The sequence below is a fragment of the Anopheles coustani genome, chromosome 3, assembly GCF_943734705.1.
Source record: "Anopheles coustani chromosome 3, idAnoCousDA_361_x.2, whole genome shotgun sequence".
In the NCBI taxonomy this organism is placed as follows: Eukaryota; Metazoa; Arthropoda; class Insecta; order Diptera; family Culicidae; genus Anopheles; species Anopheles coustani.
The window spans coordinates 43255063-43280256 of record NC_071288.1 but is presented as its reverse complement, the minus strand read 5'-3'; the positions used below and the strand labels follow the sequence as shown (position 1 = coordinate 43280256).

General features: G+C 48.9%; 4 protein-coding genes across 4 annotated transcripts in view; 2 read left to right on the top strand and 2 right to left on the bottom strand.

Annotated features, from left to right (window-relative positions):
- The window catches only part of LOC131271437 (CAP-Gly domain-containing linker protein 1), a 96990-nt gene extending 85313 nt beyond the window's left edge, over nt 1-11677 (top strand). Inside the window, exons 9-11 of the mRNA XM_058272870.1 lie at nt 7648-10023; nt 10087-10218; nt 11539-11677. Coding sequence (XP_058128853.1) covers nt 7648-10023; nt 10087-10218; nt 11539-11547 — 2517 coding nt within the window. The 3' untranslated portion in view covers nt 11548-11677. The remainder of the gene's footprint in view (nt 1-7647; nt 10024-10086; nt 10219-11538) is intronic.
- Nucleotides 11678-13368: 1691 nt separating this feature from the next.
- On the top strand, nt 13369-16836 carry LOC131261602 (uncharacterized). The gene is made up of 3 exons (XM_058263634.1): nt 13369-15991; nt 16054-16523; nt 16663-16836. Exons 1-3 carry the CDS (start codon nt 13369-13371, stop codon nt 16834-16836), a joined length of 3267 nt encoding a protein of 1088 aa, XP_058119617.1.
- A 700-nt stretch (nt 16837-17536) lies between these two features.
- Nucleotides 17537-18358, bottom strand: LOC131261586 (breast cancer metastasis-suppressor 1-like protein). Its single transcript, XM_058263632.1, has one exon. It carries the CDS (start codon nt 18356-18358, stop codon nt 17537-17539), a length of 822 nt encoding a protein of 273 aa, XP_058119615.1.
- Nucleotides 18359-19215: 857 nt separating this feature from the next.
- Nucleotides 19216-22621, bottom strand: LOC131261570 (uncharacterized). Its single transcript, XM_058263631.1, has 5 exons — nt 22531-22621; nt 22061-22429; nt 21876-21997; nt 20328-20916; nt 19216-20255 (listed from the first exon to the last, which is right to left on the bottom strand). The coding sequence occupies exons 1-5, from the start codon at nt 22619-22621 to the stop codon at nt 19216-19218; spliced, it is 2211 nt and encodes a 736-aa protein (XP_058119614.1).
- Between the last annotated feature and the right edge of the window lie 2573 nt (nt 22622-25194).

Genomic DNA, 25194 nt, shown 5'->3' with positions numbered 1-25194 from the left:
TGTTGACTTTCCAGCTCGGCGGACACGCGAGACGAGAGACCACGCTGTCAGTGACTAATCGAGCGCGCGCCAACAAAACGGACGGGCAAAGTCCAAGCAAGTTCGAAATCCCCCCGAGGGACTCCCGGGTCCGGGCGAACGGCGTATGAAGTTTTTCTCACGGCATCGATCTCTGACGGGCAGGCCGTTACTGTCGAGGGGTGCTTTTTCATTCCTTTATCGGCTGGCCCGGTCGGCAACATTATATGCTGCGCAAACATCAAGTGTCCACACAGCTGTGGTGCGTTCAAGGATCACGGCGGGTGTAGTGTTTACGCCGGCCAGACGGATGGAAGGCTGACCGTGGAAGTCCCGGAGCATAATGGGCCCTGGGACACGGTGTCCATTATGTACAGGTGTGGTGCACTTTCCGTTTCACCGCTTCCGCCCGCCCAACTCCTGCAACGGAGACAAACGCGAGAAACCTTCCCCTGCGGTCGGCGAGTTACTTCGATCGGGATTAGTCATAATTTAAACACTCCACCGGCCAATCGCATGCTCGGAGGCCCGAGCTATTGACACAGCATAGAACTAGTTGAACGGTTTCCCTTCCCTTGGCCGCCGCTGTCGTTGCAGTCGGCTCGGTAGAATGGAAATGGCAATGGTTCGCCACTTTGATCTCCGGACTCAGCGCGACGGGATCTTGCCTCTTGTTCGAACCGATATACCGATTTTCTACGAACTGGGCCGGTGCGTGCGAGCACCCCTGATGGGTTGTTTGCCCGACGAGCCCTGAGTGCCGGCAGCCCCATCTCGTTTCGGGGAGGTTTTCAGCCGCGATCGGTTGGGAGATTTATGGGCGAGTGGTTTGTGGTCCCTCGTCAGCGTTCTCGTCGTCGTCGTTGGTGGTGTGATGCCGTAAGCGTTTGCTAATTAGTCACTTTGTTGTTCACGGTGGCCTGCGGTTGGGGTTTCGATTTCTTCACCGCTTCTGGCCACCCCGGATTGACTCAGTGCGATTTTCTGTGAGGGGGTGTGGTAAAGACACCACCGAAACATTCTTCTCCTCCGAAAGAATCGTTCCAAAACGTCAACTAGTTTATCTACGAAGAAGTGGTGATGTTTTATTCGCCCTCACCCTCCTAGAAAACCCCAGATTTAGGCATTATGACGATCTTATTAAAATTTTACCACCCGCTCGTGCTGGGGTTTAACCTTAACAGAGCCATCAAAGGCGAACGCTAACTGCGGGTGCCTAGTAATGCCTTGTTTGCCGGGAGCTTAAAATGATCCCCGAGCGGCGTCGTTTCCGTCGCCGGATTAGCACACGTAATAAATACCGACCGTGAAGTCAATTCCGTGCAGCTTCCGTGCGGCGGGTAATGTCAACCGCCCGGCTTGACAACCGAAACCCGGAGGGAGAGAGGTCACTATTAATCTGCTCACCATTGGACGGTGGGGGCGACGCCACAAAGGGCGGTACTGGACCGTACTTTGCTGCACCTGGAAGCCCGTTACTGGCCCATTTCTCGACGTTCCGGGAAAGCCCTGGTTGGAAAGAAAAGCTTAACCCTTTAAGCCGTCGATCCTTACCTTACCATCGGGATCGGTGGCTCGGTGTAGCACGGTAAAAAAGTCACACCGCACCGCCGTTGGATGCGGTCGTAAATTAGAATTTATAAACGCATAAATAAATTTCACACCGCGAAGGCTCATCCGGCAGGTTCACGGTAGGCAAGGTTTTATTTTGTGGGCTAAGGAAGGGCAGGAATTTAGAGCACCTCGTTGCAGCTCACTTAGAGAGCGCGCTAGGTCTTCACCAGTGACATGATCTACAAAAGTAATCCATGGTGGCAAGCTAAGCGTCCTCTACTCCGGCTTACCGGAGGTGAGTTGCTGTATGGAACCGTCCCGCGAGTTGGCGTGCGGCGGATGAGAAAAAACGATAACCACGCAGTTCAACGCATGGTTCCTTCGAAGGGCTTTATTGTAAATGGGCCTTCAAAGTTAACATATCTCCGTCTCATTAATTTTTCCACAAGGTTAAACACGCACAATTATTCCGTTTCGAAGCATACTTGAATTCACCCCAGTTGCATAACTGCATGGTGGAAATGTTTATCATCCAGATCAGCCGTTATCTGTAGAACGACTTCTTTAAGAAAACAATAAACGGGCTCCAGCCAAAAACATATTCCAAGATATACGCCTTGCGGGAAATTGTTTCTCGGCTTTAATGATAAAAGGGAATTAATTCTAAACGAATGCAACGAACGGTTATCATTGTCATACAATCAGTGACAGTACTTCTTGGAGGATGCATTCTTTACATAACATAGAATTTAAATATTTCTATTTTATTTTTATGTTTTTATTTCTATATACTCTATGTTATTTTTAAAAATGTGTTTAACATAAAAAATATTTATTTACAGTGTTTTTTGTGATGTTTTGTTGTTTTCGGCAAGTAAAGCATCATATCAAATAAGAATTTGGGGAAAAAAAAATAACATATTTTAGGTGTAAGTAAAAAATGAAAATCAATTTGAAAAGAAAATGACTAAGAAATTACAAACCCTAACGAACTAAAAGGCCTAAAATAAACAAGAGCCAAGAAAAATAAAACCAGATGCATTAGGAATTTGATGTATAGTCTTTTTTAACCATTCTATAATTTCAATTGACGCTGGGAGTAAGTTTTTTAATGAACTAATTCAACACGGACTTTTAGCAACTTCCTTGGGCTATCATATCGGCTTACGCTCAGATACACCCCCAACATCGGCGCTCAAGCGCCAGCCAGAAGTCGTCTTGCCTCGTTTACACATTTCCGCCGCTTCCGTGCTATCCCCGGCCACCCTTTTCCCAAGCCTCAGGTTTCAAGCGTTGCGAATGCCGAAACACATGGCGCCAACGGCTTGTGACTCCGGCTCTCACACCAGGGTGGGAAAGGCGGGGGCAGGCGAGCGGGGATGGTAGGCCCCGGACACATGATGGGGCGATGCCGACCTGTGGCGTATGTTCACGCGCCGTTCGCGCACAGTTGCAGGCTCGACTGCGCGGGCGTCGGTCGCTTTCCGATTGATCTCCTGTGTGCCCAGCGTGTGCGCGCCCGCTCGCGTGTGTTTGATTGCTCTCCCCCTCTCTCTCTCTTTGCCTCGCTTACTTTCCGTTTTTTTCTTTCACCCCCGGGGCGTGCTGTTTGGCTTAGTGTCGAGAGTTTCCCGCGCTTCTTGTCGTGTGTTCCGACGCGAACGCGTGTTCGGTTCGTCGCTTGTTTTGGGGCCGTTGAAGTCTTTCGATCGGAACCAGATCGCCGCACCAGAAGCGTGTTTGAGTGCGGTTCGTTCGGTTGTTTTTCGCCCCGATCAGTTCAGTGCGCGCTCATCGAAAGAAAGCAAAAGTGTGGCCAATTTTCGATCACCCATTCGGACGTGTGTGTGTGTGTGTGTGCGGATCAATCAGTGCGAAAGCGCTTGCTTGCCGCTTTAATTGCCGCTGACAATGATTGATACTGTTCGAGGCTGACGAACCCGGGAGTCTCGGTTGTGCGGCGGTGTGAACGGTTGCTGTCCGGTCGATCCCAGAACGAAAAAGGGGTTGGCAAACGGTTCCTTATCTTGATCGCTGGAGGCGCCGCAACGTTTTTGTTTGACGCGGGTCTAATACTCGTGCCGTCCAAGGCAGTCCCCGTTAGGCGATCGTGTCAAACAGCAAAAAAAAAAAAAAACTGTGCAAATAAACTCCGACTGTCAACTGTGAAGCAATCGACAAGCGGATCAAAACAGCCGTACACGCCATCGGGAGCAGTAAAATATGGACTTTGGGATTATCGAGTGACAAAAGCTTCTAAGAAAACCATACTTTACCGAGGCCAAGTGTCTAGTGACGCTTTCGGAGGCCGCGTTGTTATCGCACTGTCGCCGTATTTAGGCGCGCGAACCACTGAACCAGTTCCCCCCATCGTGTAGGTGTCATCGAAGGGGAAATGAAGTTGTAAAGTGTGGGGCTAGATGCCAAGTTGCGATTAACGCGGATGAAAACAATGTGATATGCAACGGCGCGAAAAACAAAGGCACACTTTGGAGTGAGTGTTTGTCGAAGATCAACAAGCCGGCCGTATTCGGAAGTGGAAAACAAACCAAGTTGCATCAGTTGTACCAGGGTTTTCCGTGCTAATCAGCTCGACGATGTCGAGCGTGAGGTGTTGAGTTTATCCGTTGCTAATTGTCGGATAAATTACCACGACTACACCACTGTGACACGCTACCGGTAGCGTTTCGTCATGGCGATCGTGCGAACACACGAGGTTTGTATAGAATATCGGTTGAACGAGTTGATACGACGAACGGTTGTTGGTAAATGGAACCAGTGTTTGCTTTTTAGTTGATCATGCGAAGTCTTGAATTAGGCTAAGTGGGTGGCTTTCTGATTGCTTAATTAATTGAATGAAATAGAAGTTATTTAAAGTGAAATTTCATTCAACTGAGTTTGAATAATACAGTCGGTGGATAGTGTAAAATAATGAAAAATATCTCAACCCTTTTTATGGCTACCTTTTAATGGAAGGTTTATTGTATTTTAATTTCCGCTCAATTTGAATTATCTTCGAGGCTAATTTAAAACATGATTAATTTTAATGCTATAGTTCATTCTCATTCGAAATGCAACCCTAAACGCCCTTTCGATTATTTTGCCTTCGGTCGTGCCTCGGTCTCGTTTCAAATATTGACCGCTGGGGGCAGACAAATAGACGCACAGGAAGTTTGCAATACAAATCTCGTGCTCTATTTAGCTAGCAGCTATTTAAAAATTATGTCTCTAGCCCCCAAAGTTATGATTTCCCGGAACCTTGTACACGCGGCAACCCCAAATTGTACGTTTTGCCCACTGGCGAAGGATCATTGTAAACCATGGCTGGGCGCTATTTGGCGGGCATGTGAATTGCAATAATTTACCACTCGAATATCTCAATCTCGATGGCTCAACGGAGCGGAGCCTACGGTGGTGCGGTCCGTAAATTGTACCATTTGCCCTCCCGAGTGCGCATTTGGTTTGGTGCCCGGAGAATTATGGGCCCAAATAAATGAACAAGCAAACGCCACGGACAGAAGAAAAAAAAAACATACACACTATAGGTGTATCATAACAAGAGCGGGTGGTGTAGTGAATGATTGTAGTGGACGAGAGGAATGAGAAAAGAAAAACACAATCCAAACGCAGATACCCGCGACCTTCAGGGCGCGCTGGTGAAATGAACGCCAGAAGGGGTGTGAACATTAGCAAACGAAATTCTGAGCCTCTAATTTGTAGGCCAACGTCGTGATGCGGCCCAAAGTGATCGCCATCGAGAGCGGAATGGAATGGAAAGCAAATGGATCGCTAAAATGAAAAGGAAATCGAGCAAACGAGACCAAACAAAGTCAATCGAAGCACTTGGCGTGGCCAGCATGACCGAAGGAGCGGCGCCAATGGCCAAGGATTTGCTAGATCTAATTTTATGATTTCACCCCTCTGTTTACGAGCACTTGCGCGGAGGGCATACCGATTCTTCAAGGTGGCCCCCGCAAGAAAGGTCGTCCCTGACTGGAGTCTGCGCGGGCTCAACGGTTTGACGGTTTCAATGCGAACGTGCTGTCGTCGTGAACCGTCTCGTGGTGTGCTCGGAAGCCACGCCACACGACCGGTCAATCTTACTTCACAACGGCTTGCAGATACAAGTGCACGGGTCTTGGGCGTTATTTAAGTTCCTGAGGTGGAAAATTCGGTCAAACGTTGGAATCAAACGTCGCTGTACCGTTCACTCACAGCCTTCGCGGAAGAAGTGATCGACGATAAGGGGAATGCTGAACCAGATAGTTAAAATAGTTCACAACTTGCCACCGGTTCACAGCCGGAGCGAGAGAGCAAACAAAGGCAGAAGGAGCCCTTTGGAATGCCAGCGAAGGAACTCCGTGAACCGAACGCGCTCTGGAATGAGTCGACAAAAGACCATCAACATTGTTTACTCCAGGCGGGTGCGATTCATAAATTAAAACATAAACTACCGAATTACCTGACGGCCGGAGGAAGTTACACGTTCTACTTGCTTCGTCCGACCTGTTAGATATTTTACGAAGATTAAATGGTCAGTTTTGGGAGAGTTATCGAGCCAGTAGCGTGGCGTGAAACCCCGTTCGGGCAGGAGGGTTCTTGCCTGCAGCGTCTTGTCCCTTCATTAAAACACCATTCATATTGGTGAACCCACGCACAACGGTCGGGATGAAGGAGTTCGGTGACACGAGCATCAGGTGGTGCATTTTCCAGCCAGTACACGCGTTCGTGGGACGTCCGATTGGACCCGTTGCGTGTCGACACGAACCTCCCTTGGTAAAGACAACGTAGCAGCCGATAATTAAAGATTTGTTGAACACATTTTCCCGCGTGCGTCTGGGAACGATGCTCCCGCGCGCGGCCCACGGATCTATGATCCGAAGCCGAACGAGCTTCGCTTCCCCATCCACGGTGGAACGGTGATGCTCATGACCGTGACATGAGAAGCGGTAGGAAAGTGCAGTTGAACGAACCGAGACTTGAGCGGGCCGGCGCGAAAACCGTTACGGCACCATCTTCGGCTTGTACGCTACTGTTCTGCCGAACAGGGGGAGAATTTTTCCGGGCTTGAGAAAAAAGAGCCACCCTCCATCGTTAGCAGCAGGATAATTCCGAACAGTTTGTGTGAAAACTAATGAGTTTGACGAAATGTTAAACGGAACCAAGTACACTTTCTTCTCATTTGCCGAGGGATCGTTAACAGCTGCAACATATTCATGACAGACGAATGGAAAAAAACGGGAGCTTTAATCGTTTACTTCCGACCGTTCCACTTGATCGCTCAACTGGAATCTCATTAGAAATGGAACCCCCCCTTAGGTGTGGAGCAGCGGCACAAGAAATGCCCAAATTTCAGGATATCAACCTTAACGTCTACGAAAAGCATAAATATTGACGTTCCGCTTCATTAGGAAACCTTGAAAGGGTTTCAAAGGCAATCCTTTACGCTTGGCATACCCCATCTCACGTTTTTTTGTGAATTCCGCTCTATATGAAGTTTTCAAGGGATCTTAATAGAGGATGTTCAGATATACGTTTTGGCCGTTTTATGGAGCGTATGGTATTTTCTTTGGAAATAGATATCCGATTCCTAAAAAAAAAATGAAAGTAATGTCGACGAACCTCAATGTTTTCCTTGAATTCAAGCTTCCATTTAAAACGTTGCTACAATGTTGTTTAAGATCCATGGTCTTCTTCATTTAATGAAGCACTTTTGAAGGCTTAGCCACCAATTATTCAAGGTTTTTAAAACTTATTACCGGGATTTTGAAACAGATTATTAAGTATTAACATGACTGTATGTAATTACATTAAAAAAAGCAGTATTTGATGTTGAAAAATTAAATAACTCTGATTTCTGATGGAGAAGTTTGAAAAGAGTATAGGTCCCATATACTGTGATTCCTGAAAATTATTTATTCCCAAAAGAAACTTTGTTCCAAATAAAAATTTTGCGAAGAATACTTCAAAATCAACCAGTTTTCGTAAATAAACATTCTTAGTTCGGTTTTGCATCATTCATTCGTTAAAAATCCGATACCTAATGCTGAGTTTTGCTTTCCCATTTCTTCCCAGTGGTCGCTACGAAGCAATTCGAGCCCAACCGTTGGCGGCGGCACGACGAAAGATGGCTGGACCGACACGGAGAAGGAGCACGACGAGCTGATCATGATGTCGGAACGGTCCGACTCGGGTGTTACCTCGCCGAACAGCCACCACCACCTGGAGGACCAGCAGAGTGGCCTACCATCCCCGTGCGATCTGTCCCTCCTCGATCAGATCCCGACGGACGACGTGCGCAAGCGCGTGATAGCGATGACCAAGCGTGCCTGCTACGACGAGGAGGACAAGCTGTGTCTACTGCAGATCTTGTCGCTCCTGAACAACCTGGAGGCGCTGTCGCAGGACCACGAGATCGCCGGTGACGACCTGAGCCTCGAGCTGCCGGTGCAAAAGTACAACTACAGTCTACCTGAGAGTGGCTGCCCGCCCAAGGTCAGCTCCACGCCGTACAAAGCGGCCCGCATCGTGGCGACCGTGCAGCCGTTCCACAGCACGGAATCGCAACCGGCAACGGCGGCACCGGCCGCTCCTCAGGCGAAGGCACCATCGATCGCATCGATCGCCGAAACGTTCGGCGGGATGAAGAAGACGACGAGGTGGAACAACTCCACCAGCCTGCAGGAGAGTGGCGTGTTTGTGGACGAACCGTGCTCGAATGCGGCCACGCAGACCGAGCTGGAAGACTTCCCGTGCCTGGAGAAGACAAACGCGGAGCTGTGCGCGGAAATCGAAAAGCTGAACCGCTTCCGGGAGAAGATCGAGGAGTGCAAGGGAGCGGGAGTGCCGGCTGGCGCACCACATGCCACCAACGCAGCTGGCAGCGTCCGGGGCTCGATGGTGGGACTCAATCTGCCCGCCCCGACCGGCGATGAGGCCTGCGACCGGAGACGACTGCAGTTCTACGTCGAGCGGGCGGCGATGCTCGAGAACAAGCTGAAGGTGTACGAAAGCAGCGGCGACCAGCAGTTGCGCCACCTGGCGGAGCGGATGGAGCGCGAGGTGCAGCTCGAGAGCTGGGTGAAGCAGCTGTCGGAGAAGATCGGCCAGCTGGAGCTGGAGAACGAGCGGCTCGAGGAGGAACGGTGCGAGCTGGAGGAGATCGAAAACGACACCCGGTTGCGGTTGCAGCGGCTCGAGGAGGACGTGGAGGTGATGGGGCAGCGCAACGACGAGCTCGAGATGTCGCGCAGCTCGTACCAGGCCAAGTACCAGGACGCGAAGGAGACCGCCATGAGCCTCGAGGAGCTGGTGCACAAGTACGAGGAGAGAATATTCCTGCTGGAGGAGAACGAGAACGAGCTGCGGGAGCGGATCGAGATGATCTACATGTTTATCCCGCTGCTGCTGCTCTACAACAGCTGGCAGCTGCACGAGCAGTTCAAGGAGCACCTGTGCGCGCTTCAGCAACAACAGCAGCAGCGCAGCGACCACGCCATCCAGTGCATCCCGAAGGAACACATCGAGTACTTCGAGAGCGGAAGTAGCGCTCAGGCGGACGACCTACAGGTGCGTCTCGGCGAGCTGATGAACCGCGAGAAGGAGCTGACACAGAACATCGCCGAGCTGAACCGTGCCTACAACGAGACACTGGAGAACGCGGACAACCTCTGGGCGCAGATGGAGCGCGAGTACAAGGAAAAGATTGGCCGGTGCGAGCTGGAGGAGGCCAACCTGAAGTCCAAGATCGCCCAGCTCGAGGAGCGCCTCAGCAAGGACAGCGAGTACGCTAGCGAGCGTATCGCGCATCTGGAGGAGGCCGAGAGTGCGCTCAAGGGTCGCATCAGCCGACTTGGCAAGGAGAACAAGGAGCTGGCGGCGAAGCACGGCGCCCTGGTGGAGGAGTACGGTACGCTCAAGGAGGACTACGTGCAGCTGCAGAACTACCTCCGTGGGCCGGCAGCCGAAGCGCTCGAGCGAGAGAAGAAGCGAGTGCTTGCGCTCGAGGATGAATTGGCACACACCCAGCAGATGCTGCGTGACGGTGAGGATTCACACCGGTCGGAAGTCGGCATACTGCGAGGTCGACTACTAGCTTCCACCAAGGAGCTGAACCACAGCGAGGTAACCAACAGTGAGCTGAGGGAGGAAGTCGAAACGTTGGAGGCGCGTATCCGGGAGCTGGTGTCCCTACGGTCCAGCGATGAGGAACGCATCAAGCAGTTGACGGAAGAACTGGAAGCCAAACAATCGCAGATAGTGGCACTGCAGCAGGCACGCAGGGCGGGCGGTGGTGGTGCTCGGTCGTCGGCTGGCCGCAGTTTGGCGCAGGAACTTGAGCGACCTCTCAAGGGAGGTGCATACACCCGACACGGTTACGAGGTACACCCACTGAATCGGAAGTTCCCGGACAGCGACAGTAGTGCGAGCAGTAGCGGCAGTGGCAGTGAGGTAAGCAGAACCCCTACATCTGTATAAGCGCATCTCTATATCTCCGTCTTTTCTTTTTTGTAGGACAAGCACAAGTTTCCATTTGCGCGACCGTCGGCGTTCGAGACCAAAGAAGTGAAGAGCCTTGCGGAGACGATCATCCTGAACGCCGAAAGCAGGGGAGTGAAGACGCCAAAGAAATCGTTCGTAGAGGAAGTAAGTAGTCGTGGCCATTTGACGCAAAACCCCTTCCCCTGGTTGCGTTGGGTAGGACTAACGATTCTAGGAGATCTGAAGATCGGGGACGATTGGTTTAACGGAAGTATTTGAAACGGGGACATGATAAACTGACAAGCGGTATTTTAACACGACTCATGGACATTCGCTCGGAAGAACTTCATACCATCTTGATCGAAGCCTGTACAAAACCATCGACTCATCCGTAACATTTAGAACTTAATAGAAGTAGACAGTTGAAAATCATTTCATTCCACCCGACATTCTAGTCTTCTGGCGGTGGGGCTTGGATAGAAGCTACTAAACCAACTTCCAAAGACGTTAACCTAACCGATGTCGGCCCACTTTTAGGCACGCAGCCGATTTGCCCGTTGGGTGTGAGGTGGACCCAGTTTGAGACGCAGCTTGCCTTTCAAGGCGGAAGCGGGCAAGCTTCTTGCGTGGAAAACAAGTACAACCCCCCGTTCCAAACTATCCCGGACGTCAGGTCAACGAGTGAGCCCAACCCTACGTAGACTTCCTAGCATCCCAGAGCAAAGGACCCCACCCAAAGAGGCTTGGGAAGTACGCACAGTCCCATTCGACACTGATATCAGCACACTCAAAAACCAGCACACACGTACCCTCCCCACCCCTCAAACGAGCACCAACACACTCCGGCTACACTCTTACGTCTCAGATGTCTGAGGACGCTCGCATCCAGAATGCATCCAAGAACGGTGAGGATCCTACTTGCCCTGCTGCGTGGATAGTCTAGTGGACTACTCGTCACTCGTGTGTTTGTGTATGTGTAGACCAACTGAATGTCCCGTGCGTCCCTAGATCCCCTGTTTGTTTTCTCCCTATGAGAGATGGCTCTCGTCGATCGTCGTGCACCGATGTGGCTGGTGCTTCCGATGTGGTGAGTGTGACCGGGTGGACTCTGGACGATCGCGATCGCACCCTTCTTCCCTTCCGTGTGTGCGTGTGAATGTCGTGGTTTCGATCCAATGTTGATAACTGCCCTGTTTCTTCGACTACTGCTACCTCTATACCTCCTCTACCGTTTCATCTCTGTCTCTGACATTTCCTCCAAAAAAAAAACCCCAATCCTACCGTGGGTGACTAAATGCTCCAGTTCCGCTACAGTGGTTTGTCTGTTTCTTCTACGTGCTTCCACTGGATTCCTTTTCGATTTCTTTTCTCAACTCTGTCCCAAACACGTGTCTCTGCGTTCTTTTCCTTTCCGTACCTCGACGTATCTGCGTTGGTGGAAGCAAGAGTAATCGTTTTTTTTCGCTTTCTTTTCTCTCCTTGTAGATGAATTAAACCCGCCAATAACCAGGAATGCCTTCCAGCGGTACCGGTTGGATACTACCACAACGCACACCAAGGTTAAGGACAATCCCGCTGCACGCTGCGTCCCGTTGTCCAAGGCGCATGGAAATGAAAGAAAATTCTAGTCGTTGTTTTTGTTGATGTTTTTTTTTTGTGGTACTATAAAACTTATGATACCTATGTTAACACTATGTAGAAAGGAATACAAAACAATCCCTCTTAGGTAATAGTTGGAATGATGAACGATGAGACATTAGTGCGTTACTGGCACTGCTATTGTACCAACGGTGCGGTTAGCTGGACGTCCTCCATTACTAATTACGTCGGCCACCGGGGCGACCCGGATGGAATGAGCTGGCAACTGCGAACCGTTACACACCGATACCGCAGACAGATAGACTGAGCATCCGCCGAGTGGTTCTTCACTCGCAGGCTTTCGGTTTTCCCTTTTTTGCGGATCCATCCACACACACAACCAACAGTTTGAGCGTTTACGTTCGTTTGCGTTTGATACAGTTTTCATCATTATTTCTCGCGCTAGCAAATAATTATGTTAAGCTTTCTTTATGCTCTCCTCGATCCTGCCAATGGTTTTAGCCCTTAGAAACGAATATTCATTTTTTTAAATGCGGTTGTATAATTTTTCCTCTTCAGTTTTTGTGTACGTGTTTTTTCAACCATTCAGTTAGCGCATTGCAGGCAATATGCATTTCGCGTTTGCAAAGGCAGGTTTTAGTTTTGCTTTAGTTGAGCCGATTTTGTGCGTTTTTTTCCCGTTTCGTGCCCTCTGTACATATTGCGCACACACACACACACAGACATAATTTGTTCGATTGAGTTATGTGTAAAGTTATCGTTTAAATTGATCCTTGTTCGACAACATTTATCGACTCCGACGGAGTGACCATGCCATTCGAACCGGATCGCTGCATTTTACCAGAGATTTTCGTTCGACCGCGCATCGTCCGTCTCCGTGCCGGAGGGAGCGGCTAGTACCATATGGCTAGTATTCTCTGTGCTATTATACGATTATAACGATGGAACCGATGAATGAGTGATGCAACGGGCAACACATGTAACGCAAAGCAATACCATAGACCCGCGCCCCCATCGTCGGTGCAGTTCGGGAAGGATTCGAACCGCGAACTGGCACCGGCGAGGGGCGGACATGATCGGTCGCTCAGTAGACGACCCATTTACGACCATGTATGCAATGTGAACTTGTGAGCTTCCAGGGTATTATTTAAACATGATACGCAGACTCATACACTCATATGTATGCCTGTTCGGGCTTTTTTGTAATATAAAACAATGTTATAAGAAAAAGTTAGCGAGAGGAAAGGAGAAGGAGAAGGAAAACGGCGGAGTGGGAGAGGTAGAGATAAAGAGAGAAAGTAATAAAACCATGAATTACATGCAGTAGTTGTGATAGTGTGGAAATTTATTTATGTGTTTTTAACTCTTGTGATCTTTAGTCAAGTGTAGTATCCGAAATTATTTACAAGAGTTCATTTTAATCATAAGATATTACATGAAACTCGAAAATGGCGTTTTAGATTTTCCATATTGGTGATTAATGCGTTTTTAGCACTAAACAACATAACTTTTACAGGTCAAAATGATGGTAAAATGTTTGCTAAACCGTTCTTCCTGTGTCTTCGATCAATCCTTTTTTATCAACAAGCACCGCATCATAGTATCCTTTGCATCCGTTATTGTTTTAGTAGGCGTTTGAACATTCGAATATTTATAGTCTGCCATCTTAGAAATATCATCAGAAAATTTTCAGTTCCAAAATTGTTTACCACCGCCATGCAAAACAGGCACCAATCCCCAACCGACGAAGAATCCTTGGAAGGGCAAGCTCGACGTATCGTTCGAAGCATTCCTATTCAGCCAATAATGTACGATGGAACCTACGAAGAATTCAGCATCGGCAGCCAGGAATCGGCGGTTTCGGAACTGAGTTTTTCCTCCGACTCGTCTGTTAGTGACTTTACCGTAGTGGGAGAACCGATCGTCGAGCTGCCGTCGACACCGCCAAAGGAAGCGGTAGAAGTGAGGACACGTTTCCGGTCCCTGGATCAAACACTCACCCCTGGCACGATCGGAGAGGCATTGGAAAAGTCCGGTACGGTTCTGATGCAACGGTCGCGAGAAAATCGTCTGGCGAAGCAACTGGTAGAAATGCAGACCCTCATCGGGGCGGACGATGAGTTGGTGGTGCTGAAGCAACCGAGCACCGTTCGTCGGATGCACTCACAGCCGGCATTCACCCCGGAAGTGATGCGTGGTTTTCTCGAGCACTCCGAGACAATGTTCCATCTCGTGCACGAGACGCAGACGGAAAGCAATATGAACGAGGAGCGTACTGACCCATCGGAGGTTGTGAAAACAGAAGCGCGGGAAGTTGTTGAAGGTGATGGTGAGGGCGAGTTCGTTGGATGTTTCAGTAAAAACGACGACCTGGTGATGTACAAGCGAACGGTGAAAGGCGCCCGAGCGGACGCTGGGGAACGTCGGGAGAGCCTCGACACGTTGATCGCCCAGCATGCTCAGTGTCTGGTGGAGGCGGACAATGTGACGCAGCCCAAGGTTCAGATTTACCAATCGAACGATGAGAACGTGCTCGCCTTACTGACGTTCTCCGAGCAATCGGCTGCCGTTTTGAAGACGCCCAGCTCAACGGTGGACGGTGTTAACTCGTACGAGGACTTGAACCGGGTGCTGCTGCAAACCTACCGGCAGCTGCTAACTCGACCCGACGAGATGATATCGATGCAAACACACCGTCCGGCAGGTGCTTCTGGGTCACCGCAAGCAAGTCCGCACATTCATAAACCTCGGTCGGATTTACTGTCGAGTCGTTCTGATGGTTCCACCAGCTTCGGTCTAACGAATGCCTCACGGAGTGGTGTATGCCTGGAAGGTTCCAGTAAGAACTGGAACAAGTATCCCAATGCCCGGAAGGCGATAGAGATCGTGACAAACTTGCGGTTAATGCTGGAAGAGTTTATCTTGCGGAAAATTCCAGCGACGGCCAGTGTGGTGAAGTTTCTCGCACGCCTCCTTACCGACGTCATGCACTGTTCCCCCGTAGAAGTAGGCGAGCAGTTCCAGCAATTATCGCTGATCGAGAAAATAAAGCAGGTCATCGATGAGCTACTGATGCCACACGAGCTGGAAGATCCGTTGCAAATGGTGAATCAGGCAAAACTGACCATGAAGCAAATTCTTGACTACCGTGTTCAAGTTCACACGATCGGAGATTTTGCGAAGGCTTGCGAACGGATATCCGGTACCGCGGAGCGACTCGTCTGTGAGCTAGATCACGATATTGAAGATACGGATGCGTTCATCGAAGCATTGCAGTACGGGCTAAAGAGTCTCCTTGGTGCTGAAGACCCAAGAGAAGTCCTGGAACAAACGCCAGGAACCTCCTCTAGCGCCAAAGAAGAATCCCATAGCCCACACCATGCCACAATAGGAGAAGAGTCAACGAGAGACATCCCACTGTTACCGACAACACTTTGCCATTGCTTCACATCCTCGTTCTGGTTGTTTCTCGGATCAAGCGCCGTCTGGCTGAAAGAATTTTTTATAAACTTTTGGCATTTTCTTACCACCACACCGCCAATCCTCCTTGGTCCATCCGTGTCCTTCCGGGAAACAGTTTTGGACGATAACTCCATCGTACAAGAGTTGCACGTACAGCGCCATCACCTCAATCAAACCATGAACGTCCTGCAGCTCGTATTGGAAAAGTCGCCAAGTGAGGTGAAGTCCACCGGCCAACAAGACGGCAACCTTCCAACCACGTCCGTTAACGTGCGATCGCTGAAACTCTTCGCCCAACTGCTCCAGCAGGCAGGCAGTATCGAGCTGAGCCACTCCGATTCGCACCATCACCTTCACCTGCAGCTGCGCGAGAGCATTTCGGGAAATCTGGAAAAACGGCAAACGGATGGGATCTGCATGCTGGCCGGGGACATTCGTGACCACGAGGAAAGCGTGGCGGTATGTTTTGACGCTCGGATGTACGATCTCGATACGCTTAGCGAAAACGAATCGGCTATAGAGTGTATTACCCGAGTGGAGCGACTTTCGTGCGATAAGGATGAGGAACGCGAGGAAGTTGAGGGGCAGGAGTCGGTGGTAAACTCTATTGTGGAGGAAATCATCTCCACGGATCATTTTGGGAGTGTTAAAGGAAGTAATACTCAATCGGTCGAGGCCTTACAGGAGGAAAGTATGAGGAAAACCATGCAGGAACTTCTGGAACCAGTGATTGCAACGTTACGTAATGTCCAGGAAAGGATGGAAGACATTGGTGGAGATCGGTGTTCTCAACCACGAGTATCTTCACCAGGAACGATCGCTTTTGGTTTGGTAGAGCGTCTACATGATTCACCTCCGAAATCGATCAAAAAAGAAGGTAGGTTCTTTTGGGAAGGCGAATGACAGGTGTTTTAATAAACCCAATAACGTTTTCCTCAGAACGTTACATGAACATGGATGTCCCTTTGACGGAATCGTTACAAGAACTAATTTCCATGTTTCACGACGCCAACGAACGGCTGGCGATTATCGATTGCGATGTTACGGCTATCCGAAACCAGGTACAGCATTTGGTATCGGAACAACTTCGACAACTCGAAAGTCTACAACACCAACCGAGGCAAGCGAAAGGCGGTAAACCGATACAGGGTGATGGGCATCGCACGAAACGTCGTAGATCTTCACAAAAGCAAGCCAACCGCCAGCGGAAGTCTCGATCGTCTGAGGGTGATAAGAAAGAGTTAACTGCTCCTATCCCGTGCTGTCCGATAAAGCAAACATTTCCCCTTCCACCATCGAAGAATAACTGTCCAGCAGAAATCTATTCTTGCCACGGTGTAGCACCGGATGTGCTGGTCATCCATTGGAACGTGGATAAGGATGTGATACAGCACATCGCGGGATATGAGGTAGGGGTTCACTCACTAGTGAAGCATTTACATTTTCTCTACACAGTCATTTTGTGTGCAATTTTGAGTATACTACTGAATTTAGTTGAAAGGTTTTTTTTTATGTAGGTACACTTATAGTTTTACCTGTTCGTTGCAGATCTATGTCGACGGTGTGTTGCGGTCGGTGTGCTTCTCGAACAAACGCCGGACCGCGCTGATCGCGAACATCAACCTACGGCAGCAACACCTGCTTATGCTACACGCCAATCCGGTCAGCCGTTGCAAGAACTTGGCAAAGTGGGAACCGGCCATCTTTCTGTATCATTTGTAAGGTGCAAATATAAAAAGAAAATATTAATAGATAAATTTAGACAAGTAGCAAACTAAATGGGTGATTTTGGTGGCAAAAATGATTGTTATCTAATATAAGACATTAAAACTCACCAGTTCTAGCTCACTGAATCATCAATTGTTCTGTAGTTCTATGCAGTTACGTATCCAAACATCAAGGGACACGCTGGATTATCCGGGTTAATACCAGATAGAAAGCAGGACATGATCGGGTCCCCGGAGTTTGGCGAGTCTAAATCACTAAAGCGGTTCCACCAATACTGAAAGAAAGCTCTGGATGGTTGACTCTTCAACCTTCTTTACCAGCCTTCTCCAGGAGAGCCAGAATATTCGGAATTTCTATATTTCATCCTTTCCTTTTCGACCCTGGCTCCTACACCCTCTGGCTGGTCCTCGACTGTGCCACTCTGTCCCAAAAGATGTTTTCCACATAATCCCACCAACCTTATATTGTAGCAAAGAATATGAAAAATGCGTGGGTTCGAATCCCAACCGAGACCGGACCCTCCCCTGTACGAAGGGACTGACTATCCACGTACAACAGGCAAACAAGTCCCGTAAGCCCTTAACGGGGCAGGCATGACCAAGAGGTCGTTACGCCAAGAAGAAGAAAAAGAAGAACAACATGAGAATTCAGAAGTATTTAATATCTCTTCTACACTATCCCTCTTATCTTCTTTTTACCAGTCCTCACGTGGAACAATTTTGATTCCGCCATGACGAAAGTCCGAAAGCGGAAAACACTGCTCACTGTCCAGGTTATCATATTTAAAATACAGGCTTTCCTGGGAAAGACGGGAAATTGCACCTGAAATTGGATTCATCTGAAGTCCCATGATTGTTATAGAATCACCGCAATGGAACAAATGCCCATTAAATGTCATCGTAGTTTCATTTCCGTTCACCATTACCACTTGTTCATCAGTGTTGCGTTTTGGTGATGATTCGCTTCCAGAAATCTCCATCAGGTCCTGCTTAATCTGGTCCGGCTCGAGAAGGTACACCAGTCGTGGAGTTGACTCTTTCTTCGGTTCCGATTTGTTCTCCTTGGAGCGGGTTACGATGCACGAACGAGTCGGGGTGGACATCACACTCAGATTCCCGCGGATGAACTCTTGATAACAAAGTTCCCGCTCTTTCAGCGCTTCCGCCTCCAGCTTGTTTAGCAGCGCAATTCTTTCCCTTTCGAACTCTTCTTCAGCTTCCCGGATCTCACGTTGATATTCTCGTTCGGACAACTCGAGCAGGCGCTTGCGCTCCAGCTCGTTCTCCAATAGCCGTTGCTCCAGCTCCTTCTTCAGGGCACGTTCACGTGCGAGGTATTTCGGGTGCTTACCCTGTTTCAGCAGTTTCAACTGGCGCATCAAATCTCGCTTCCTTTCTTTATAAACTTCCTCAGTTAACGAGAAATCGTTGCAGTTCTTCTTACTGCTCGTTGCACCGCAATGTTCGCCTTCGTCGCCGGTTAAGGTGGCTTCACTATCATTATCCAAATGATCCATCGTGGATAGAATGCACTAAGTGGTTATCTGTGCTCTTTATTTTTTAACCAATTAAACGAAAATATCCGCCTAGCTGAGCGATCTGCGAAGAAGTGACGCCGATAGCTGCCGTTAGTTGTGCAAGAAGCAAAGCAATCCTTTGGACTGTTTTAGACCGTTAAACTTGCAAAGGAAGCTGCGTTGCTTTCTTGAATCAACGATGGGTTGCGTTAGTACTTTTGACAATCTGCTGCGCAGTACGCAGCCACATTTGGGGCAAGCTGTCATTACCGTGTTTGATCTGCAGTGTTTTCCCAGATTTTCTCAGTTGTTCTTACAAACTTCGCAAATTTACATTAAAATGTGTGTGCCTAGCACAGATAAGTGGTAATGAAGTAAATCAGTGGTAAATATGAAGTGATAAAGTGGTTGGAGATCAGTAAAGCCGTGTGGCAAAGATAGAAAACACTTCGCTCCGGTGACGCTACATTCAGCTGAGCGTAGCCTGCTAGAATTATTGAATTCTTTCGAGATAACTATTCGAACCACCGCAGCGAGAAACAAGTAAGACAGACACGGATTCATATTTACTCTTTATTAAAATAATATACGCTATGCCGTACATGAAATCGACATACTCGATGCTTCGTTTATTGTTGTGTGTTGTGTATTTACAGCGGCACATGAGTCATCTTGGCGTGCGCGTGTGCTTCACGGCGGGCAACGAGGGATGACGCGGGGTATGATGTGTTTATTTTCGTGTGATTTACGCGGACAAATGTTTTCCGGATGAGAGGTCGCCCCTTCGCCTGTTGGTTGTGAAGGAAATGCGGATGAAAATAATGGATGCGGATGACAAGTGGAGCGGAGGTAGGGTCCTATCGGCGTATTTTCACGCACGGCTCACAGCTGCCCGGCCGCAGGAACCCCGGGTGGCACTCGGGACACCGGGCGTTCTCGCCGTACCACGCCCGCTCCGTCCGATCGCGTGCCGCCACGTCGCTCGGAATGCGCACCTGGAAGGAGTCGCGCGCCTCCGCGTCCCCGTACTGACCCTCCTTGACCGCCCCGTCCAGCGGGAAGGTGAAGTCCGGGATGGCAAACTGTTGCCTCAGCTGAAGGTAGTTGTGCTGGGGCAGCGCCACCACCTGCTTGCTCTCCACCTCGACCCGGTTCTCGCCAAGATTGCCCGTTTCGGACGAGATCGAGCGTGCCGTCTGGTTGTGCTGGCGACCTCGCTGCCCCCCGTCGTGTCCTTCTTGCTCGTGGGCGGCCGGATTGAGTTGGGCGAACAACTCCTCGCCCTCCTTCACCACCTTTCGCTCGCTGGGAGCCGCTGTCCGGTCCAGGTTGGTCGAAGAGAAGCTCAAGGGTGTTTCGTTCCTGGTTGGTTCGCCCGGAGGTGCCGGTGCCTCGAGACCGGGTGGTTCCAGGCCGAACGATGGTACGGACCACTTCCACTGGTAGTAGATCGGTGGTCCCTGCGTGGTGGCGTCGTCGTAGAACACGTACTCCCGGTGCGGTGGTTCCAGATCGTTGGCCGGCTTCGGCACACTGAATGGACGCGGGACCTTATCCTGGGCAGGCTGGAGGGAAGCAATGGGCAGCGGGTCGGCAACGCCCAGCTTGTCGATGGCCGACTTCACCGGGCCGGCCGAAGGTTCGTTGGTGATCGGCTGCCGGGTGTAGATCGATTCGCTCGTGTAGCGCGTCTTGATCTGATCGAAGTTGGCGAGGTTTTCGTACGGTGGCAGAAGATCCCGCGATGGGACCGACACTCCAGCCGGCAAGGGACGCTGACCGCCACTGAAGAGTCCCGCCGTTGCAGCGGGCGCATTGAAGAGGATCGCTGTCGGTGGAAGAATGGACTGGCGAGGGTCGGTCAAGGTTTCACCTGCATTTTGCGTGGGTTTCGAGACTATTCTCGGTTGCGGTTGTGCCGCAGGAAGGGCAGACGCTGGTGGTGGTTGGAACTGAGCCGGTTGCGTACGTGGGAGAAGTTGCTGAGTGACTTTGTTCGGTGGCTGCTGGACAACGGAAATGGAACTCGGCGTGCGCGTTGTCGTAACTGGAGGATTCGTCGGGTTGAATCGAGTGCTCGAAAACTGCGGTCGAGCAGTTGTTGTAGTTGGCGGTGCAGCCGTTGTAGATACGATCACTCGGGTCGTTGTAGTTGCGACCGTTGGCTTCTGTTCCGTCGAACGTTGTTCATACTCGGCCGGCGTGAATGGAGGTTCGTATCGTCGTGAAGGCACCTTCACACCCGCTACCACTGGCCGCACGTCCGTTTGAGCGCCCGTTGCAATGGTGACCGCTTGGCGACTTTCGTTACGATCGTCGTCACGCTTGTTCTTCCCCGCGATGTCCTGTTCCTTGGAGCTCGTGGCGTTATCGTCTTCCTTTGCGTATCGAGTACTCCAGTGGATCGGTAGTCCATGGTTGCTGGCACTTTCCTGGAAGATTTCGGCGTTCACACTCGACTTGCGGGCACTCTGCTGGCCTTTACCAGCTTCGATAGTTGTTGGTCTCGTACGCGCCTGTGCGTCGACAATTGCATTCTGTACCGCAGGTGCATTGGACTGGAAGGGTAAAGGAAAAAGGAAATGATTTCATAGTTCGATTTATAACTCATCAGGAAATGTCGTTGACTTCGATAGCTTGTTTATTCTCATGTCTAAATTTCTTAAGCTTGGGTTGAGTAAGCATGCTGTATTGCAATTGCATCTGCAATTTCTCCCATAAACTATGATCGAAATTTATTGTTTTCTTTATGAAAAATCATTACTCGCATGTACTCGTACTCGTGAGGATGATTAAGTTATTTGGTTATTACATTATTTTTTTGTGAACTTCCCTCACAATACCTTGTCATAGACAATATACTAAGGTCTCATACCAGAGGCTGTAAACAAATTGAGTTTGAATATGTTACCAATTTTTTTTTTTGTGTTTCTTCAAGGGTCCTGGTACCACTAAACATATTGCTTCTTAATATTGCGTTTGGTTTTTAGCAAGGGTGTTTCCGTTCGATTCCAATTTGAATTTTTATTACAATGTCGTAAGAACGTGTCGTTACAAATAAGAGTTTTTCCAATAAGAAGTTTGATTATTAACATTTTACATGGTTTATGCTATCAGTCGGAAGGAACGTTTAGGACGGAAATACCCGGGTAGTAAAAGAGGCCTTTTTAAATATTTAAAAATATTTTAAATAGTAACAAAATAGATAAGACAATTCGTAAAAATAGATGATTTTTGTGATAGGCAAAAATTAAAATAAGTCTTCATTTGAGCTCAATATTGTTTTTCTCTCTCAAGCGCAAATTACTGTGCGTTAGGTTTAAAATCTGTCTGAAGTTTAAATTGAACTAATAATGTTTCTAAAACTAAGATATTATTTATTCGTTATGCTTTTAGGCAAAAAAGACAAGCATGTGAATCCCAACGGTCCTTTTGAAAGCTTCGGATTGGAAATATAATGAGAACAAAAGCAAACTATCGACGGCGGGCTGCACTTTATTGCTGCCCGAACTCTCACCTTAAAGAAGTTCTTCAGCGACGGACCCCCGAAGGCGAAGCCATCCGGACGGTCGAGCAGATCGGGCCGGGGTGTCCGGATTTCGTTCTCCTCCTCCGGCACGAACGGCTTGTCCCGCTGACCTGGTGGGGAAGACAGTTTGGCATTTGAGAAATGGTTCAAACGCGTTCCGAGAGCAGACTTACCGATCAGCAGGTTGGCCGCATAGTTGCTTTCCGCCTTCGAGCAGTTGACCATGTACCAGTGGTCGCAGATGAGCATCCGCTGCTGGAACAGGGTCGTGTTGGGGCACGCGTAGCTGAACTGGCGCCCGAGCCCGTCGCACATGTGGTAGATCTGGCAGCCGGTTTCCACGTCCGCGTAGTACCCGGCCGCCCGGCCCGTGCAGGAAAAGCTCGTCTTGGCGGCAAACTTGAACGATCCATCGTTGAGTGGCCGTGACTGCGACGAGGAGAAGCGGAACAGAAGGAAAATGATCAATGAAAATGTTGTGGAAGGAATGAAAAAGATAAGTAACGTCCGCCGGTTTTCGGTCCATCGACACACATGAGAAGCTGCAAGCGACAAGATATGAGCGGTGAACAGTTTGACCAACACGGGTGTTGGCTCGCGCGAACATTAGGGAGTTCGTGATTTATTTCCCTGCCAGCTGTACGACCCGTCGTCGAGGTGAACCGGATTGGGCCATAACTCGTCGTTGTCGGCGTCGTGGGATCGTTTGTGTCATAGGAAACGTCAGCCGACATGGAGTGGAATAAATATTCCACCTGGTCTGCCGATTACGATTCAGTTTTTCCCATTTTCTGAGGGCAATCAGGTATTTATTTGGCTTTTTCTTCATCTCAACGTGACCGACCGTCAATAGTTATCGGCGTGTCAGGGTCGATGGTGGCAATAATCGAACGCGAAACGACAGAAACATTGATCGGTCGAGACACGGTCATTGCTAACGCGCCGCCATCAAAGTCAGCCAAGGGAAGCCATTTGACGAAACGCGTCACCGACAGGTGTGAAAACTAATTAAATTTTCTTCCCGTGACCGTCGTGGCGCCCAGCGGGGCGACGGTAGCGGACGGCAACTTGCACATCACACTGGTGCACCTCCTTGACGACAGACGGCGGAGTAATTAAAATGCTGCGCTGGCATTCATCCTTTTTGCCACCGGGTGTCCCATTTTCCGTCGGTTTTGGCTTCGGCACCGGTTAATGAAAAGCATTACGGCCCATCGGTTCCACCGCGTCGACCTTATCGATGATGAGTCGAATTCTTCTAGATTATCCATGGGAGGGTCAGAAGTGGTGGTGGTGGGGGCGTTTGATATGTGGCAATATCTCGCCGTCATTACCCGGCGAGAGAGGATGGTAGACAATGTGATTAAAAAGCGACGGTTGGAGACGGCAGGGATTTGGGCTCCAAAATGGGCCGCTTTTCGCCATCGTTACACTGCAATAGTGTCTTCAAGCATTGTCAGAGCGAATCACTTTTGTTTCTGCTTTTTGTCCAGAAGACAAGAGATTAGTGATGTTTATGTCATTGAAACATAAGCGTATTAGGGACAATCAAATAGAGTGGAAGAAAAAATGTTGCTATAGCATAAGGTACTACGGTCGTAGTTTTCACCGATCGACGTTTTTGAAAGCAAATTAAACATGTTAATCACACTTGGCTTAATAAGCTGTAAAAAGTAATGTTTGAAAAAAGAACAGCCACGATAAAATTGGCGGGATCTTTGGATGGAGGATAACGAAAATTTGTGTTTTATTTGGGTAAAATATTTTTAGTTGCATTAAATTATTGAAAAACTGATAGAATATGTTTGATCAAATAGACAGCTTTTGATCACTTCGGTGGTTTAATATGGTGAATTATTTTGATGTGGTTTGATATGATGTTTTAATGTTTATGATAGCTCTTGTTATTGAAACTTTCATCCATGAAAACTTTGTTTGAAATAATAATTTACTACCTTAAGGTTTTGCTAAACTGGCTTAAGAAATATGCAATAGAAAATTCATTTTCAATATTAAAAGTTCATCACAGTGCACATTACACGGCAGATCTTCATTGTTTACGGTCAATGAAAAGAGAGAAAATATTTCAAAATCTCATATTAACTGAACGTGAAGACATGATTTAAGATGTTGAGTTGGATAAAAGCAACTCTTGAATAAAATAACATCATCCATTATCTTATGCGGTACCCATTGATCGCACTCGCCCACCGCACAAGTTTTGCATTCAAAAACATGTTGGGTTTGTAACAAAACACCTCTTCTGAGGGCACTCCGGCATCGGAGGCAAACAAATATAATTAAACGGATTTGCCAAATATTCCACCAGACTCCACTTCAAACGCTTAAGTTCGTACAAATAAAAGCTCAAAATGTTGTAAAATCAAATAAAAGCTGCTTTTCTTCGCCGAGAGGGCTTACGGGATGACCCCATTGAGCCGCTTAGCGGGGTAGGGGCTACTCGAAACAAACTGTACTGGCGTTGCATAAATTATGCTGCGTTCGCGCAAAACCTACTTTTACTCGCAGCGTGAAGACCCCCATCAACCCTCATTACGATCAACTCCGAGCGATCAGCCGGACAGTTGGCAGTGTCAAGTGATCTCTTGAGGTTTAATGGCAAGCAAAGAAGTCGTCATGGGTCGGTGCTGTTCGCAAAACTCGCTCTCAAGAGGCTTTACCAACCAACCAACCAACCAACCAGTACCAGATCGCATCGTCACGTTCTTATCTTCGGTTCAAGAACTTCGACCACCAGTAGCAGCACAATTGCCGGATGTTTGGCAAGGGAACGCGTCCCACCAGTGCCATCTTCGGCTAATCGAAGTCGAAAAGCGAAAGGTTTTCAATGCAAACAAACTCAGCGCACCGGTCTTTTCACTTCTAATGCCACCTTCTAAGTTTCGCATGACGTGCGCATGGTCAAGGTGGTCCATTTGGTAACTCAATTACCTCAGCTCTTGCCGGAGTTGCTTCCGCATCCGACGCGGGCCAATTATTTCATTGACTCTAATGGGTAATTTAAGGTGATTTTCGAGCTTTCATTAACTGCATCCAAGTCGTAGCCGTGCGTTCCTTGGTGGCTTCTTCTTGCTTGAGCTGTTGGATTGAAGATCTTCTACGCAAGAAGCTCAAGTGAAGGTGCTCTTTCTGATGTGGAGCTACCGACGATCGCTCGAAGCCACCTATTGACATATTCACAGAAATGGGTTCGCCGCTTGAGGAGGGAAAGAGCGAAATTGTTGAATGTGAAGAACTTTTTCGTCCTTTCCGTGGGCCAAAGAGTGCCCTCGAGAAGACCCTCGTT